The sequence below is a fragment of the Anser anser genome (genome assembly GCF_964211835.1).
Source record: "Anser anser genome assembly, chromosome: 2".
Classification (NCBI taxonomy): domain Eukaryota; kingdom Metazoa; phylum Chordata; class Aves; order Anseriformes; family Anatidae; genus Anser; species Anser anser.
Window position 1 is genome coordinate 102369424 of NC_139721.1, and position 17281 is coordinate 102386704.

The 17281-nt window shown below is 39.3% G+C and overlaps 1 protein-coding gene across 6 annotated transcripts in view; it reads right to left on the reverse strand.

Annotated features, from left to right (window-relative positions):
* Positions 1 to 17281, reverse strand: part of GLI3 (GLI family zinc finger 3) — a 217807-nt gene that overhangs the window by 43646 nt on the left and 156880 nt on the right. For all 6 annotated transcript variants that reach the window (XM_083825633.1, XM_083825630.1, XM_083825634.1 and 3 more), the window contains 2 exons: positions 15804 to 16005; positions 671 to 887 (listed from right to left, as the gene is read on the reverse strand). In XM_083825633.1, coding sequence (XP_083681759.1) covers positions 671 to 887; positions 15804 to 16005 — 419 coding nt within the window. The remainder of the gene's footprint in view (positions 1 to 670; positions 888 to 15803; positions 16006 to 17281) is intronic.

The following is a 17281-nucleotide window of genomic DNA, read 5'->3' on the forward strand; positions in this document are numbered from 1 at the left end:
CAAACAGCTCCCAGACTGATAAATAACCTATCCCAAGTCATCTGGAAACAAACCACATGAGTTAATAAAAAAACAAAACAAGAACTATGCACATTATGGGCCTGATTCCCTGCTGCACATCTCCAGCTTTTGAGAACACAGCTTTGCTCAATGAAATGACTAATTCCAACCCACTAAGTCCAATTTTGCATAAAGCAGAGGAAAAAAAAAAAAAAAACTTCAAACCTCTGTACAATCTTTGAGCTGCTCTGTACTCACACCCATTCCGGATGGCAGAATGTGACTCTGTGTCCAGAGGTATGCCAGTCAGCCTGATTTTGAGGTGAAGATGCTAAGCTTGAAAACATTAAGTGTTTCAGTGTGTTTTTTCCCCTTCTCTGCTCCCTACCTGTATTAAGTTGTCTGACTCGGGAAAGACAGGTTGGAATGAGAAGCCGCTGCAGCACACTGAAATATTTATAAGGACTAAAAGGCATGCTACCAATCAGGAACACTGAGTATATGCCTGTGATTTATAATAACGGGACTGCAAATGCTATAGCTGCAAGAAAACTGTTATCGAAGGGTCTCCGTGTCAGTGGTGATTAATTGCCAAAAAGACAATGTGATTTGTTTCATTTTTTCATTTTTAAATTATTGGGGTGCAAAGGTTTCTTTTGTTGTCTCTCACCTGTGTGGACTCAGAAGGCCCAGAGCTGACCTGGACAGGGTTCAGGACACTGGGGATGCCGGGGATAGGTCTCTGGGTAGGAAAAGTTGGAGCAGGGTGGATGAGAGGAGGGCTGTGTCCAAAGGCTGAACCCAGGGTTTGCTGACGACTTATAATTTGCTGATGCATTTGCTGGAGGGATACTGGTGTAGGAGGGTATGTGAAACTCAGAGCAGGGCTGAATTTGGGAGAAAAAGGAGGGAAAAGGAAGGAAAATGAGGTGGGTCATTACTGTATGGAACTGTACAGATTAAACCCTTAAAATATATTTAATATATTTACATTAATTGAAGTCAGATCCCTCCCTCCCCTCATGTCTTTCCTCATGCCCCAAAGGCTGATAAATCCAACTTTTAAACCCAGAATTGGTCTGGATTTACTAGTGAACACAAAAATGAGACCATAACAAAACATAACATCTTTTCCTAACATTTACCACAAAACCGCAAGAAAGCTGAGTAAAATAAAATTCAGAAAAACTGAAATAAAAGGCAAGCAGTTCAATAACAGCTATTTATTGCAATAACAAACTTTATATAAAGAAAAAGGATGGGTGCCTACATGCTTTATAGTACTTTTATTGATAATGCAGTTCCCCTATGTTCGCCTGTATGAAGCAGTTCCTTTAATCTTGGCTCATGCTACGCTCTTTCATATGTCTCTAGATCTTATTACAAGAGGAGAGAAAATCAATTGGTTAAATGTGTTCTGAACACCGTACTTGTCATATCACTCTTTTGTTTGCAAAGATGGAAAGCTCAGTTCATCCAGAATGTCACCTAAAGAATTTCCATCAGTGCCGTTTGGTTACAGAAACTGATGGATTAACCTTTCCCCTCTGAAATTGGTGATCAATGAGTTTCAATGTAGAAATATTCCAATGGGAAAGCACTTCTTCTTCTTTCGGTTAAACAACATTAAATGTCTATTAAAGCCCATTATGCATGTTAATACCTGTCATCACTTCATTACTTCACTGTATTTCCCAGACTACTGTGACTTTGGAGGAAATTACACTGCCATCTAAGGACCTATTTTGTGGGTAGTGCCAAAGCATTCTTCGTGTCATACTTAAAAAATAAATGGTACAGAGCTAAATCTTCACACACAGAAATGTGAGATTCTCCTGTAAACACTTTCCAATAACTTACAACCACAGCAAAAAGAAAAAGGAAGAAACAGGGTATTAATTGATTTTTTTTTCTTTAAAAAAGATCAGTTCAAAAGAGCCCTACAAATTTAAAACATCAAGTCTTAAAAGAAGGGTGCAGGCATAATACCTTTTAATAATCAAGGCTTCTTCTAATGTCAAAAGCGTGGACTTAATCCAAATTTACAGTCTCGAGTCTTAATTGCTGTTACTGTTAAGTGTATTAACTGAAAATAGTGTGATACAAAAAGAGCTGAAATCATTTCAACCATTTTAAGTAATACTTCTACAAGAATTCTGTGTTCATTAATCTGACTATACATTTTGTCTGTTTGACTCCAATCCATAAAGAGACAGCTTCAATGTGATTACATTACTATTATTCCTGGTGAGAACTGTGCATTACAATAGTTTGCCCATTTAGGACAGAATATCATTAAGAATACCCTGGGAGAATTTTACTGGTCTTTGAGGAACTCTCTTTTCATTTTGCATTGTATTCTTTTTAATAAAGGGAGGCAGAAACGGAGTGAAAACAGTAATTGTTCACAGCAAGAGTTAGGGAGAAATCAGTAATAATATTCAGTTATTGCAGCTCTATAGTCCCTGCTAGTGTTCCTGTAAGCAACCATGAATGATTACAGCACGACTTAGCTAAGGTAGCCACTATGGATGATTGATAGGACATTAATCAAAAGATGCATATCAGGCTCAGAATTTGTTCACAGCTTTCTTCTAATAGCTGATTTCATGTTCACTGAGCTCTATGCCAGTTTGTTCAATTTATTCTTCAGTGTACAAGCCATTCATCAAAGAACACAATGATTTAACACCCATTTTCCTTTTTAGTAACAAACATTACTAAGCGTAACTACTCTGGTCTGTTCATTAAAAAACATACAATTACAATGTCATACATGAAGCTGTAACAACGCCTCTTTACTATATCCCTGCATCTATCTTGCTACATACACTGTAAGTTAATCTTGTGTACTTCAAACAGTAGACGGCACCATCCTGAAGATGCTATCAAATCCTCCGAGATCAACAAATGCAACGTGCAAACAATTTGGATGAAGTATTTTATTTCTCTGTAAGAAGTTAGTACCTAGGACATTTTCACCCCTTAGCTGAATCAGTTTAAAAGAAAAAATAAGTGGTCTCATTTCATTTGGAGCTGCAAGTACCTAACACTCTTAGAAACACAGTCTTTTATTATTCTTATTATTTGATTTCTAGGTGTTTAAGCATGCACAGCAATACCTAGCTTTGCAAGTCCCAGTTCAAAAGCTTGGCAATACTCTCCAAATCCCACACAATAAAATGACAAATTTAGGATTCATCCACAGGACATGACTGCCTTAAGTGTAGATCCTGCCTATCGGCTCTGTGAATACAGATACATGAGCACCTGCATCTAACATTAATTTTTAACCTATCCAGAGCACAGGAGATCACTCCCAAACAGTTCAGGAGGTGCAGGAGGGTACCGCTGTGATCTGAATTTATTTTTAGCTCAGTAGGAGGCTGTTATGGTGCCGGTGATAAGGACTCAGGAAGTTGGATGGGTAAGAGAAAGCTTTGGCCCTGAGTACGAAAAAATAGTGTGGGAGCCCCAAGATGTATGCACACAATTTGCACTTAATGTACCTCATATATATTTACTGGAGTTTGGCAATATTCTCGCCTCTGTCCCTCCAAAGATGCGAAACGACTGCTGTGCCAACAGGGTATTTTTAGTCAGTTATCCCTGCTTTGCATTCTCTACCCCACAGAGAGCAACACAAAAAGAGATGATGCCTCCAATGGCAAAACACCTTTTTAACTAAAGGACGAGAGTGGCTCCACTTTAACAAATATAGAAGACAGTCTCGCTGGCCTGCAGTGACATGCCTTACAGCAGTACAGTGCAAGCGCTTAAAAGTTAAGTATATTTGTTATTCCTTTGTACATAAATACACATGGCTTCCATCAAAAGGATAAATTTTACCCCACAGAGATGCCCTCTTTCTTTACATCTTCTCTAACACCACATGGAGCCTCCAGAAGTAGGATGCTAAGCCAGGCATTTCTGACTTTTGTCCAGACATTATCTTAGCTAGGGGCTCTTACTGGAAAACAATGACACCAGCAGCAAATGCATTGAGACACAGATGCACAGATGTGCTGAGGAAAGGAGGAGGAATCCTTATTTCTTTAGTATCTTTCTTTTGTCCAGTACCCAACAGCACAGGGCTGAGACTGAGGTACTAGGATTTTCCTATGGAGTCTGGCAACTTGCTTTACATTCTTTCCAAACTTCACAGCCCCCAGACTGAAACAAGAAGGAGATCACGAAGGAGCAGAGGAATAGGTTAGCAACTAGCCAGAACATCTGAGGAAGAGTACTCAGAAATGGTGATAACAGTTCAGGCACCAGGGTATTTCTTAAATATCTCAGACAGCTGCCTTCAAATAATTCTCTCCAACTGGTTCTGGAGAGCTCTTCATAAGGCAAGATGACCTGGCTCAGTTTATGTCACCCTTAGGCGAGATGCTGTCACTGGGCAACTTGGCCAATTTTTCTGATCTGAAAAGATCAGAAAGACCTTAAGGAACAGAAGGTGTCAGGTCTTTCTCTGCCTTTCAGAAACCATTTAGGCTACTCAACAATAAAATTCATATTGTGGGCCAAAACGAAGAAAAAAAAATCAAAACTTACAACATTGCTGGCACAGAGCGCTCTGTTGGGAAGGGAGACCTGGATTTCTCCTTGCCTTCCCAAAGTTTTTAATGTACTTTGTCCAATAACTCGTGAGTATAAGGCGCATACAGAAACTCTGTAGCCCAGACTCCCCTCAGAGATCCCTGGAGATCCCTCGGCCTTGCCCGGCAGCTGTGTGCCCTCTTGATGGCCCCACCAACCCCACGTTGTTTTCTGGTCAGGAGGCCAGCATCAACAGGAAGGACGGGCTGTGGCACCACCTGACCTTGACCGGCCATTCTAGCCATGTTTGCTTAGAATTGCACCTACATGGCAATGCTGTCACTCAGTGACTGCCTAAAACTCATGCTCAGAGGTGGTAAACAAGGCCTGAAAGTAGTGATTTTGAGAGCTACAAGTCCACATCTATTGAAAACCACAAGCATTTTTGAAAAAGTGATGAGTGGCTTTGGAGGCCTCAATTTGCATCATGTTTCTTTGAAGACACCTTCAAGGGGCTACAGTCCAGACATGGGGTACTCAACACTTTCAAAGTCCAGAGGCCAAAAGAACACAAAATGGCTGCCCCAGTCTTTCACATTTTCCAAAACAACAGTTACTTACGAAACATCTTGAATTCACAGAAATGTGAGTGAATTATGAACGTTTTTCTTCCATCTACTTAGGAAAGAAAATCTATACCACTAGAGAGAATCTGATTTGTATTTTTGTTACAGACTAGTTTTTTTTTTGACAAAGGAGGAGAGGAAAAAAGGAAAAGATGAATGTTTATAAGACCACTAGTAAACTACATGAAGGTTATCTTTTCAGTTGTTTATGGGGGGTAAGGGTTAGAAAAAAAATGTGTGATACTTCTACTTAAACATTCAATAACTCATATTTAATGACAGAATAGCCCACCAGTGATGTCATTTATTTTTCCATACTGTGGGCTTCCGTGTCTGTCTGTCAGTCTGTCTCTCTCTTTCTCTTCTCCTCTGCAAAGTCTCAAACTCCCTTCACCGGAGGTAAAGCAGGGCAGTGAACTACATTGCAATTACATGAGCACATCAAATTTTAAGGAACTGACTTCAAGAAGAAGAAAAACAGACATTATAATCAAAACCAAACTTTGTGGCTACTTTGTGGCTGTCCTACTAACAAGGTCGTCCAGTTTCTGGTCACAGCTGCAGAATTTACCGCAAAACAGCTGTGAATTCAAAGTCAGGAAAAATTCCTTCTTTCCTATACATCGCATAGGTGTGCCTAAGCAGACAGGCTGACTCAAAAATGCAGAGGAGATCCTGATCTTGTGAAAACTCTGAGGATAGTTGAGTTGTATCACAAAAGTTTCCTCGTGTCATGATGGTTTTCCTATCCTCACAAAAACTGTTGAAGATACCTTTCTTACAACACACACAGCTCTGCAAGATCTGATACACACAAGTACAACGCAAGTGCTCACTCCAAGGGGAAGGAGCATCCTGCTCTGCAAGGGGGCACATGGGACCTTCCTGACATGGAGAAGCCCCAGAGCTCTCAGCGTACTCTGTAGCCTCCATCATTTGTTCTTGCCATCAGCTACTGACACAAGGAAAACCAAATGATCCAAGCCACTCCTAAAAGGATCTCAGTTCACAAAGAGAGAGGTAATTTGTTAAGTGGATTGGCTTCATATTGAATAAAGCTGATCATCAGGTATTAGCTTACCTTCATCAGGTATCGCCATGGCTTCTTCTAGCTCATGCTCAAGTAGGTAAAGATGTTACTATTTTGTCTTACTCTCCCTTAAGAGTTGTATGAAGCCCATTGTAAGTGAAACTGAGAAAGCAGGGTGCAGTAACCCACCAATAAATGTTGCATGAGTACCTGGACTCACTAAATTGAATGGAGTTTTTAACCTTTGCAGGTCAGGCATTCACCTTTAGGTTTTAATTTGGATTTCTAAAGTCCTTCTTTATTGCTTATGAATGTTCTTAAGGGGCAAACACGCACCCTTCCCATATAACAAACGTACCCAGCTACTTTTCAAGAAAGCATCCCTAATAGCTCTTAAGCACTGCTGAAATGAGACCAACATCAGAGAGTCCTTAAGGGCTGTCCTAAAACCTAGGCCCTACAGACACAGAAATTGTTGTTGAACTAAGTCATAATACAAATCATAATTAAATTAACGGTGATGGCTTTCACATGCTCAGAGGCTCTTTTTTTTAAAAGGACTAACGTAAGAAGTAGCTTCATTCATCCCACAGTAAACTGACTTGCAGGAGCCACTGCCCAAAGCATGGGATGTAAGTAAAGAGTGGCTGGAGATGAACCATGGGTGCTAAGCAGATCTGCCTAAGTTGACTTCAAACACTGAAGTTTATGCATCTCTTTTGATGGAACTATGCGTATCTGCAATGTGCAGCCAGAACACTACACAGTCAGATGTGGAAAGCTGTAGATGGTTAGCAGGACAGACTCATACCCTGACCCCAAAAGAGATACAGAAGAGGGAAAGCCAATGAGTTCTCCTTGGACAGGAACTGGATGAGAAGAAGCCAGGAACATCATGTAAGAAAACTGTCTCCTGATGTTTGAGGTTTGCGGAAACAGGAACTCATGTACCTTCTTTGTAAATAAACGGGAGCAAATAAAAAGAAGTTTCCAACCCTATCATTTACTTCTCCTCCTGATGGAAACAACCCATAAAACTTTATATTGACAAATTGTTCAGGTCACAGGAGTGACAACACACTCAGGAACCTCGTAGCCTTGAAAAGATTTGTGAAATTCTTACTGTTTGAAATATCCTAGATGTAAAATGGAAACCAAATGGAAACCAAAACCAGGATGGAAGACTTTAAAAATGCACCTCTGTGTGAAGCATTTTGCCTACAATATGCACAACATTTTTAAAACTAAGAAAGAAGAGTTTTGTTTTAAATTCTGTTCTTTTCTCTCTGCTTTCTAAATGGCAGCACTGATGTAGACAATGCAGACAATTAATCAGTTGGTTTTATGGCTTGTCACTTAAGTACAGAGGAAAACAAAATAAAGCTGTGACCATGAAACCAGACATGTGGCATGATCCCAAAGGCAGGTATGAAACTTGAAATGCATTGAACACATTTTTCAAAACTGACTAGGTTTCATGAATATCCCTCTGCATTTGTAATATTGACACATTTTATTAAAAATCACTAACTTAGAGACAAGTCATCTAACTGCATTTGTAGAGATGTATCCTGTATCTAATAAAGCACAGTATATATTATACTACTTTTTCAGTTTCCGTCAGATAATAGTCATCATTTTACAATTGTATTTAACTCACATGCATCGTTGCCTCTTTTTTCACTTTTCCATTACCAGTTTAAAATTAACAGACTCTGTGGTTTGTACTTTCTCTTCAGCTTACCATATTATCTATTCTGTTTTATCTGCTCGGCTAGGTGAAATTTTTCTTCATGAATACATTGCCAGATGCCAGAGTAAAATGGAATAGTTTCAGAGAGCAACAGAACCTGATTAACCTTATATGCTCAGACAGCATTGACAGTTTTGTCCTCCTAACTGTGATATTCCTGTCTAGGAATCCTTAGCATCCTAACTGGACTTTGTATTAAAAGTATCTTGCACAATTCATCGGTGTTTGTTCCATGCAAGCCCATGACATTTCTGGTAAACATAATTTTAAATTAAATTCATGGCTAAGCATTTTTTTGTTTCTAAAGCTGGTATCATTAATTACATGGAAAGTGCTAATTAATTCTTGTTTTTAGGGTCTGAAAATTAAGTGAGCTCTGTGTTAAACCCCAGCACAGTTTTCTTACATCCAGAACTTTCCTGTAATTAATACTGCACTGGATCCAAAGCCTTGTCTAAAGACTTTAAACTCTAATAACACCAAATTGATCTGGAGCAAGTTGCTTCAAAATGCCTTTTAATTACAGGATCTGTGGTATATGCATCTACAGGCACACATATGTAAATATGTAATCACACTTGTATATATGTTTATCTGTACATGTAAATGTGTATGCAGCATGCACCTGTATATTCTGTATTTATTTTGCTTGACTTCTTACATATATGCTTTCTGAAGGCAGAGATCTTGCCATTCTGTGTTTATGTGTATTTGTGGTGAAAAACACCTACCACTTTCCAATGCAAGATGCAGGTGATCTCCAGAACAATCTCCCTGAACGTCACCATCCTGCATTCTGTCTGTGCTTTCTATAGGAGGCCAGCTGCAGAATTCCATTTCAAAAGGGCCTGAATTAGATGCAACTTTCCGTAACACTGAAGAATTTCATTTTTATTCACTTTGTAGCACTTCCCTGCCATTCAAACTTCTTGAAAGAGGGTATAAAATGAAGCTATTATGGCATGATAGAGCATTACATTCTTTTCTGTAGATTAACTATACACGGTGCAAGACCACAGAGAATAAAGCCCCGTGCTGCCCATATGTGATCTGAGCCTAGTTACAATAGAACCAGTTTTGGTGGGGTTGCACCTGGTCTGAATTTGACTCCATCTGAACTGCAACTATGCCTTCATTTACAATATACTACATGCTATTACCAAGAGACTTTCTGATGCAAGAAATGCTTTCACTCAAAGTCAGCTTTGTGTCTCACTTAGACCCCAATAAGAGTGATAACAAAATGGCAAAGCACCTTTAATTCCAACAGAAATAACACATTTTCTACCTGGTACATCCTATCAAACAAAGCTTCTTGCAAAACATTGCCAAATACATTGTGTTCTACCCATTCTGCTCTAAACACGTCCATTATAAGATTTACTTTGTTAAGCAGTATTTGATTGTGTCCTTTTACACACATTTAATAAATACTCAAAACACATAAATAGTTAAAACTTACAATCTAAAAGTCAAATCAAAGATAAGAATTAAGCAGTCTTTTTTAGTTAAAAAAATAAGTTAGATATGAATTCTCAGATGGCATTTTTGGTTTTCAGTGTAATTGTCAACAATCTGGCAGTGGATGTAAGCAATGAAAAAACAAAAGCTGCCTCTTTGACAGAATTATTTTGAGCAGTATGGTGAAGAACTAAGAAGTATCTTTAGAGTCAAGTACGCTAGATGAATGGTCAACACTGACAGCCAGATGTATATTGATATTGAAGGGATAAGTCTGAACTATTGATACACTGTAAGCCAACTGAGCCAACTCACAAGGAGCAGTGCAGAATTCAAAGGAGGAATGAAAATTCTCTCAACATGAAACTGTGTAAAAAACACATTAAGACAAATGGAATGGGATACAGAATACAGAAAACCATAGTACGTTTGAATTGCTGATCCTTTTCTGTAATATTATTGCATGTAGTAGAGGAAGACTGTTTCAGAGAGTATCGGCAGAAATGAGAATGCCAGAGCTCTCCAAAGAGCAGACTGAAAACAATCATTTGCCTCCAAAAGGAGATTAATACAAGGAAACATAAGAATATGTAAAATATTGAAAAAAGCGTGATGACTGAGAACATGAGGGCTCCCTATCTTATAACTACAAGACATTCTGTTAAATTCAAAAACTGGATAATTTATACCTGATAATAGGATACTCTTTGCTTTTTTTATACAGTGCATGGTCAGACTGTTTGGGCTCTCTGCTGGAGCTACTTTCACTTTCTTATGCAAAAAGCTTTATACTTTCAATACATCTTAACTCTGTTTTTATGTTTCTCTTCGCTTTTCTCTTTGTGTTTGCAAAGAGCAACTGTAGAAATTAATACATGGTCAATTAATACATGGTCACTCATCTCTAGCTATAAAGCAGTTCAGAGGGGAGTGTACTGACTCATTACGGGTACTCTACCACAAATGCTCTACACAAGAAGCTTGTATGAGATGAGGAAACCATTGATAATCCAATACCTGCTTGCAGAAGAAGTCTCGTGTCTTCCTCGGTGATACTAACCCACTGCTACCTAAGCTTTCCCTACAAACCTGGCTATCTCTTTCTAGTGCTCTTGGCAAATACATCAACACCATTCCCCTCGTGTCCAGCTTCAGATCAAAGTGATTGGAGCCAGAACAACCAGGGTCTGGCTGTAATTAACCACATTGTGTTAATCTCTCCTTCCTGTTCTCACAACATCAGGGATGCAGGGGCAGAGTCCAGGGGAAAAAAAAAATAGTGTTGTTGTGCTTTTTCAGTTTCTTTCAGACCTTGGAGGAAATCCCAAAGGGCTCCTGTGCTCATAAGAAACTGATTTTTAAGATGTTATGAGATGGCTATGGTGTATTCTCAGTTACATCTGCATAGACCGAAAGAAAATCTCTTCTAGTAGGTGGAACTGCTCCTGACTTAAACAGTTTGTAGCTGACAGGGAGTTTGGCTCATTTTCTGAAAACTGACTTTGTAAATTTGGTATTGTAGGGCTGTTAAGGGACTGGAAAAATAACAGAGGTTCTGAATTTCAGATCATACAAAACATGAAGTCCCAACCTCCTGTGTTTATTAAAGACCAGCTAATCTTTTGTAAAGGTTTTGAATTGGTACTCTTAATATTATGGGAAGTGATTACCCCCTCTGTAATCACTCTAGGCCATGCTGCCTCTCAAAAAAGAAGTGCTAGTGAAGTGCAAAGTCTAATAATTGTCACAGGTAGCAGATATAACATGTAAGTACATCCTGACAAAAGATTAATAGCAGGGGTGCTGCACTGCAGGACTGAGGCAGGTAACCAAATGAGTAAATGTCAAATGAAGGATTATCCTCATTTGATGCTGCTTCATACGCCTACTTTCTGCATAATCTTTCCCAGCTGAGACCTAAACCAGGTGTTTTCAAATGCACAAAGTAGAAGCTCTACCTGGTGTGCTAAAGGAGATCCACTATTAGCTGTCAGCAGGAGCGACATCTTCTTTTCAAGTACTCAGCCAGTAGTCAGGATACAGCATTTTGCTGCCAGCTGACAATGACAAAGCGCCCGCCAAGTCAAGCCCTATCTGGATTGTGCTAAACTATTATTATTTATTATTCAAACTGCAGTAGTACCCATGTCAAGGACCAGAGCCCTCTCCTGCTTGTCTCTGTAAAACCACAGCCCAAAATGTGTCTCCTTTTATTTGGCTTCATCCTCAACATCCCACAGTGATCATACAGTGGGGTCCTAGGCTGAAAAGCTGTCTGAAACACGGGATGTAATCTTTTAGCCAGAGGATGCACCTTTTTTTTAGCCAATGAAAAGACCAACCAGGTCCTGGAGACACTTTCTTAATACAAGTAGCAACTCTGCAAAAATAGATTGAAAAAGCATTGAGACTACAAAATCAAACATACCAGAACTAACCTGCCCGTACGCTCTTGTTCTCACTCATCAGTCTTTAATTACATGACCATGCACCTTTTTTTCCCCCTTCAGGATTCCTACCTCATTCAGACACAAGACACACAATATTCTTCATTGAGAAACATTGATATTTTTCTTCTCCTTGCCCAGGGTACTGCCCATGGGCCTTCTTTCGACTGTATTTAAACCTTCTGTGAATACATAATTACTGATACCCTCCTGAGCTTCTCTACTGTGCTCATCACCGCAGAATCTAAGTACTTCACAAAACATTAATGCTTTCAGCCTCCCTCTGAGGTGAACGGGAAGGACTCGATTTGCACAGGCACATGAATCAAATAAAGACTACAGTAAGAACTCATTGTGGTTGCCCAGTTTCAGGCATGGAGGCCTGATCTCCTGAGTTAATTAACATGACACAGCACAAGAAATTTTCAAAATAGCTGTCAGTAGCTTCAAGCCATGGCTGTGAGCACTCAGCTTCTTTGCAAAATTAAGTTTTATGCTGGGCCTCCAGAAAAGAAACTGTATGACATGATCCTGGTGGTCATTTCTGACTAGTTCAGTTTGCCCAGCATTAGGCTAGGATTTTGTTGCAAGAGCAAAGCCCACTCTCCATGCAGCAAACAACCAGGTTAAGATACTCCCTTCTCTTCTACAGCTGCCTGAGGCAACTGAGAGAGTCCTGCAGCTCTGACTGATCCAGAGAAGTGGCTCAGCTAGTGCACTGAAGCAGGCAGGGAGGCATCCTGTGAAAAAAATACTGTGCAACCCTAAAATTAAAGATGGTATCAGTGCACAATCACAAGGGGGCAGTACCTTCATTCTCGTTAATGACTGGCTTCTGCATGCCTTATTTTGCAGCTTTTTTTCTCTTCCAGTGCAATCTTACTTTGAGTTATATGCAAGCATTTTGTCCCAGTGTGCTTAGCCTGGACAGTTCCTGGTCTGGCACCTGTTTCCTCTGAAGACTGCTTTCTTTTTCACATTCAAGGAAGGAAGGCTGTTATGGTTGGGCAGACAGCTTTGCCTCCACAAGCTTCCCAAGGAGGTAGCAGATTAACAAGAGCTGCAGCTGCAGGGAAAAGTCCTCCTTCCTTTCTGTGGGCCCTGGACTGGAACACACTGAATTCTTAGTAAACATCTATTTAACACATGCTAATAGAAATCTCTTAAGGGCTTATCACAGGCTGAATGGGACAAGCTCTCAGGAACAGCAAAGACCTTATCTATAGCATCTAGATGACATTCCTGACAAATTTTAGCTTCTCAGAGAAATGGTAGCAAGAGCTCTTCTACTATGTACAGGAAAGTCTGGTTTCCCCTAACGCCATTCTGAGAAATTGATAATTTTGCCTTTTTTATTTTTTTTTAAAATACTCAGCTTTAGATAGGCATCTGCCATGAAAAAATGCTGCCAAGCATAAATTATTTGGGCTAAGTTAAAAGTGATTGGAAACAAGATCTAGAAGGACTGTTTAATGTTAAATAAAGTTAACAATACTGACATTGCCTAAACTACAAATCCTTCCTATCTTGGAATTCCATGTGCAGAGCTGAACTATACCATTTTCTTACTGTAACTCCTATGGGATTTACCTGCAAGTTTCCAGAAGCTGGGATTTTACACTAGGAAAAGTTTTTTCTACATTTTGATCACTGCTGCAGACAGGATATTAAACAGGATGAACCTATGATTTGATTCAGTACAGCAGTTCTTGTGCTGAATGCATTATTTACAAGACAGTGAATTTCAATAAATGAAGTTTTACTGATAGCCCTGTTGTTATTTAGTCTTGGAATTTATTAAAGCAATGAAATGTGGCCTGGGTTGAATACCTTATGTCACTGTTTATTTTAGCGTAACTCTTTTGTAGACAGGTTTACATGAGAGAAGTTAAAAGGCATCAACAGAGGTGAGTATCAATGCTGGGAAAAGTGCTAGCTCTCTCTCCCTCTCCCTCCTTTCAAAGAGGGAAAGAATGGAGTGATATGTTTACCACTTTTTATGAGGAACATACTCTTGTTAAAAAAAAATAATTATTAATTCAAAATGGTGTGAAATTTTGTATTATGCGTGCCTGGAAAGTATGACCAGGGAGTGCTGAAAGTTTCTGCCAACCATAGACTCAGTCGCATAAGCTTGTTGTCCCCAGTGACACCAGTTCACAAGACCCACCGTACCGGTGGGTGCACCCTTACTCAGTCTCTGCACGTAAGTTCTACAACTGCCTTCAGCAAAACTATTCATCTGACTCTAGCTTGGCAGGTATGGCCCTTATGTTTGTGATTTGATGTGTCAAAAACATAGAGCAACCATTTCCAGCTGTGGGGGAAGAGTAAAAGGCGTGAAGACTTATTCCAGTGTAGAGAGTATGCCAACTTTCATGCACTATTTACTTAACCAAAGTTACAAGCAATGGAAAAGGAGGTTAGTAATTGAAGTGCCATCCCATCTTAACGACAGTGGGGATAGTACACCTCCATACAGTAGATATATTTAACAGATGTGGTCCAAAACTGCTGCCAGCTACTGATATAAATCATATTCCACATTAAGGAGCTTGGTAATTGGGGCTGTGGTTACAAAGATTGTAGAGTTGTATTGCAGAGCTATGATATCATACCTGTGAAATACTACACAGCTATTCAAGTACATCAGAGCTATGAAACACGACTATTTAAAAGAAGTGCTTAAAAAAAAACACAACAGCACTTATGCTAATACCAAATATTTACAGTGCTGTCACTTTCAAAGTTTGGCAGGCTCATGGTTTCCAACACACCAGTTGCGTGCCCCATTTTCTCCAAAAGTGCAAATCCCCATAGCCACTTTTTGAAGTTTTAAGTGTGTCATTTTTGCTGGAAAGGCATGTTTGAGCCTTGCCAAAAATGTTTTTTTTTTTAGATCTCAAGAAATTGCTGTGGGGACTTGCTCCTTTCCCTCAATGCAAATTGAAGGTGGAGGCTGCTTTTAAGCCAGGGACCAGCAGCACTCTTTGTTCAAGTGCCACAAATGCAAAACCAATATTTTCTGAGACTTTGGAGAGGTGGGGGATTTATTTTATTTTATTTTTTGAATACCAAAGGAGCTTTTCTCAGTTAAGATATAGCAGTGTCACACATACAACAATGTTCTGCAGTTGCATCTCCGTTTTTCTGCTGCTTCTCATTTTCTTCCACTCCCTTTTTCTGGCACTCTTGCTTTTGTTCCATCTCCCTGTGCTCTCTTTGCTTCCCCTTCCTTTCTCCCTACACAGTACAATTTCTCCCTGTCTATTCCCTTGCTACTCTGATCTTCTGCCTTCAGAACAAGCATTTTTGGCTGTTTTTTTGCACATGCAAGTGAAGTGGCCATTCTGATGCATTTCTGATGATACTGGATAATAACAGTACTTCCTTGGTAGGAAAAAAAAAAGAAAAAAAATAATTCAGCCACAGAAAGTCTAATCTTTCAATATACATACTAACATATGAAAAAATTTGAACATGGATATCAGGAAATTCTAGCGAAACATTTTAATTGAACAGCACCATGTTCAATTAACATTGATGATTGAATCAATGCTGATGATGTTCTCTGATGATTGTAATGTATGAACATTTCACTCTGATATATCTACGAACAGAAGAACACAAGTGGCTTAAGTCACAAACCTATCCTAGAACTCCTTCTCTGAACACAGATTCCTGAGTAGACACACACATACACTGGATAATAATATGCCAAAATGTCCCTTGTGATTACCTTTCTGAGCAAGAAAAAAAAGTATTTTATACTTTAAACTAAGCTCTAGTGAACATACAGTACAGAAACTGTAAAATACACGTATACACAAAACAGAACTGTTATTTAAGATGTGAGTGTACAATCACACTTGTGTGTGCCTGTGTGTGTGTGTATGACATAAACGAGAATATACAATATACATAGAAAATGCTGTTCTTACCTTATTGCACTTGCAGATAAGTGGCCATAAGAACCACTGGCTGAGGAACTGCTACGAGAATTATTGAGAATTGTGACCAAGGAATTTGGAGATGTCCGTATCATGGTCTGAAGGTCAAAGCTGTGATCAGATAGGGGGGATATGGACAACGTACGCTTTCGGCTTGGTCTAGCTGACAATCTCGGACTCGGAAACCTGGCGCCTGTTATGTAAACACAAATAATTATCCACCGGGGTACTTAATCACATTTATTTTTTATCAGTGATGGGTAGAGGGAGTCACAAGACGCCAACATGCTGTGACAAGCCCACTCTCTCCACTTGTGATCTACTGGCTACGATTGAGGAAAATTAGGATGAAAAATCTATCTTCCTGTGGCTTACCTCAGGGGAGCTCTGTTTATTAATGTGCAAGCAAAATGATAAATTGCTAAACAAAAGGAAAAGACTTTTATGAGTTATCCCTCTCATTTCTGGTGATTTATGAATCTGATGGCTTCTTAGACATTCACATCATTAATTCAACCACAAGCAATGAGACAGTGGTTCAGATCTGGGCTACTAGCAAACCCAAACCCGCATCATTTAATACATACAGTCAAAGCTAAACTTGTAAAATATAGTGTAGAAATGAAGTGGCAGCATTTCCTTTGTTGACAGTATTGCTGCCTGTGCGATACTTGATACAAAACTAAAAATCAGTACTGAAAAAACACTATAAAGGCCAACTCTAACAACAGAAGTCAAATTGGCATTCGCAGCATTAGATTGATAACAGTAGGCTTTATTTGAATTTCTTCAGGATCCCATATTCTTGTGTTGGGGTTCACAGGGGACTACAGTTGCCGGATTTCTTCAAAACTAAAGATTAAACTTTTCGAAGCAGTAAAGAAAAGGCAAACATGGAGATACCATTAAAATAAATACATACTATATTTCTAGATTCTCTGTGCTGCTTTGAAAATCTCTGCCTCTTCTGGTCTATTTTACCTTTACCATCACCATCATCCCAACGATCTCCAGTCCTGATAGAAGATCACCTTAAATTTCTTCCCCTTATTTAATTATTTTCCATCTCAGTTGAGACTGAAGAGAGAATTAGCCTCCCTGCTGTGTACTGAACTATTTCCTGTAACAGTACTGCAGCTTCTACCTTTTTAATCCCTTTAACCTGCAGTAAAGGACTGAGTCCTAACAATCCTGACAGCCAGGGTCATGCAGGTCTTTGGTTTAACGTCTACTTTACAGCTACTTCTCCCAGACTCCTTGACTTCATCTGTAACTTGCTTGTAATTAACAGTGGGCCACAAGCCTCCATTATGGGTCTGCTTTTCTTGATTCTTGCTCATCTCTTGGTGCTCAGGACAACTTTTCAAATGGGGTATTTAAATTTATGTGCCTAACTTTAACCAGCCCAATGGACTGCAATTAGTCTAATCTCAAGGACACAACTGGATTACAATCTGCCATTACACTTT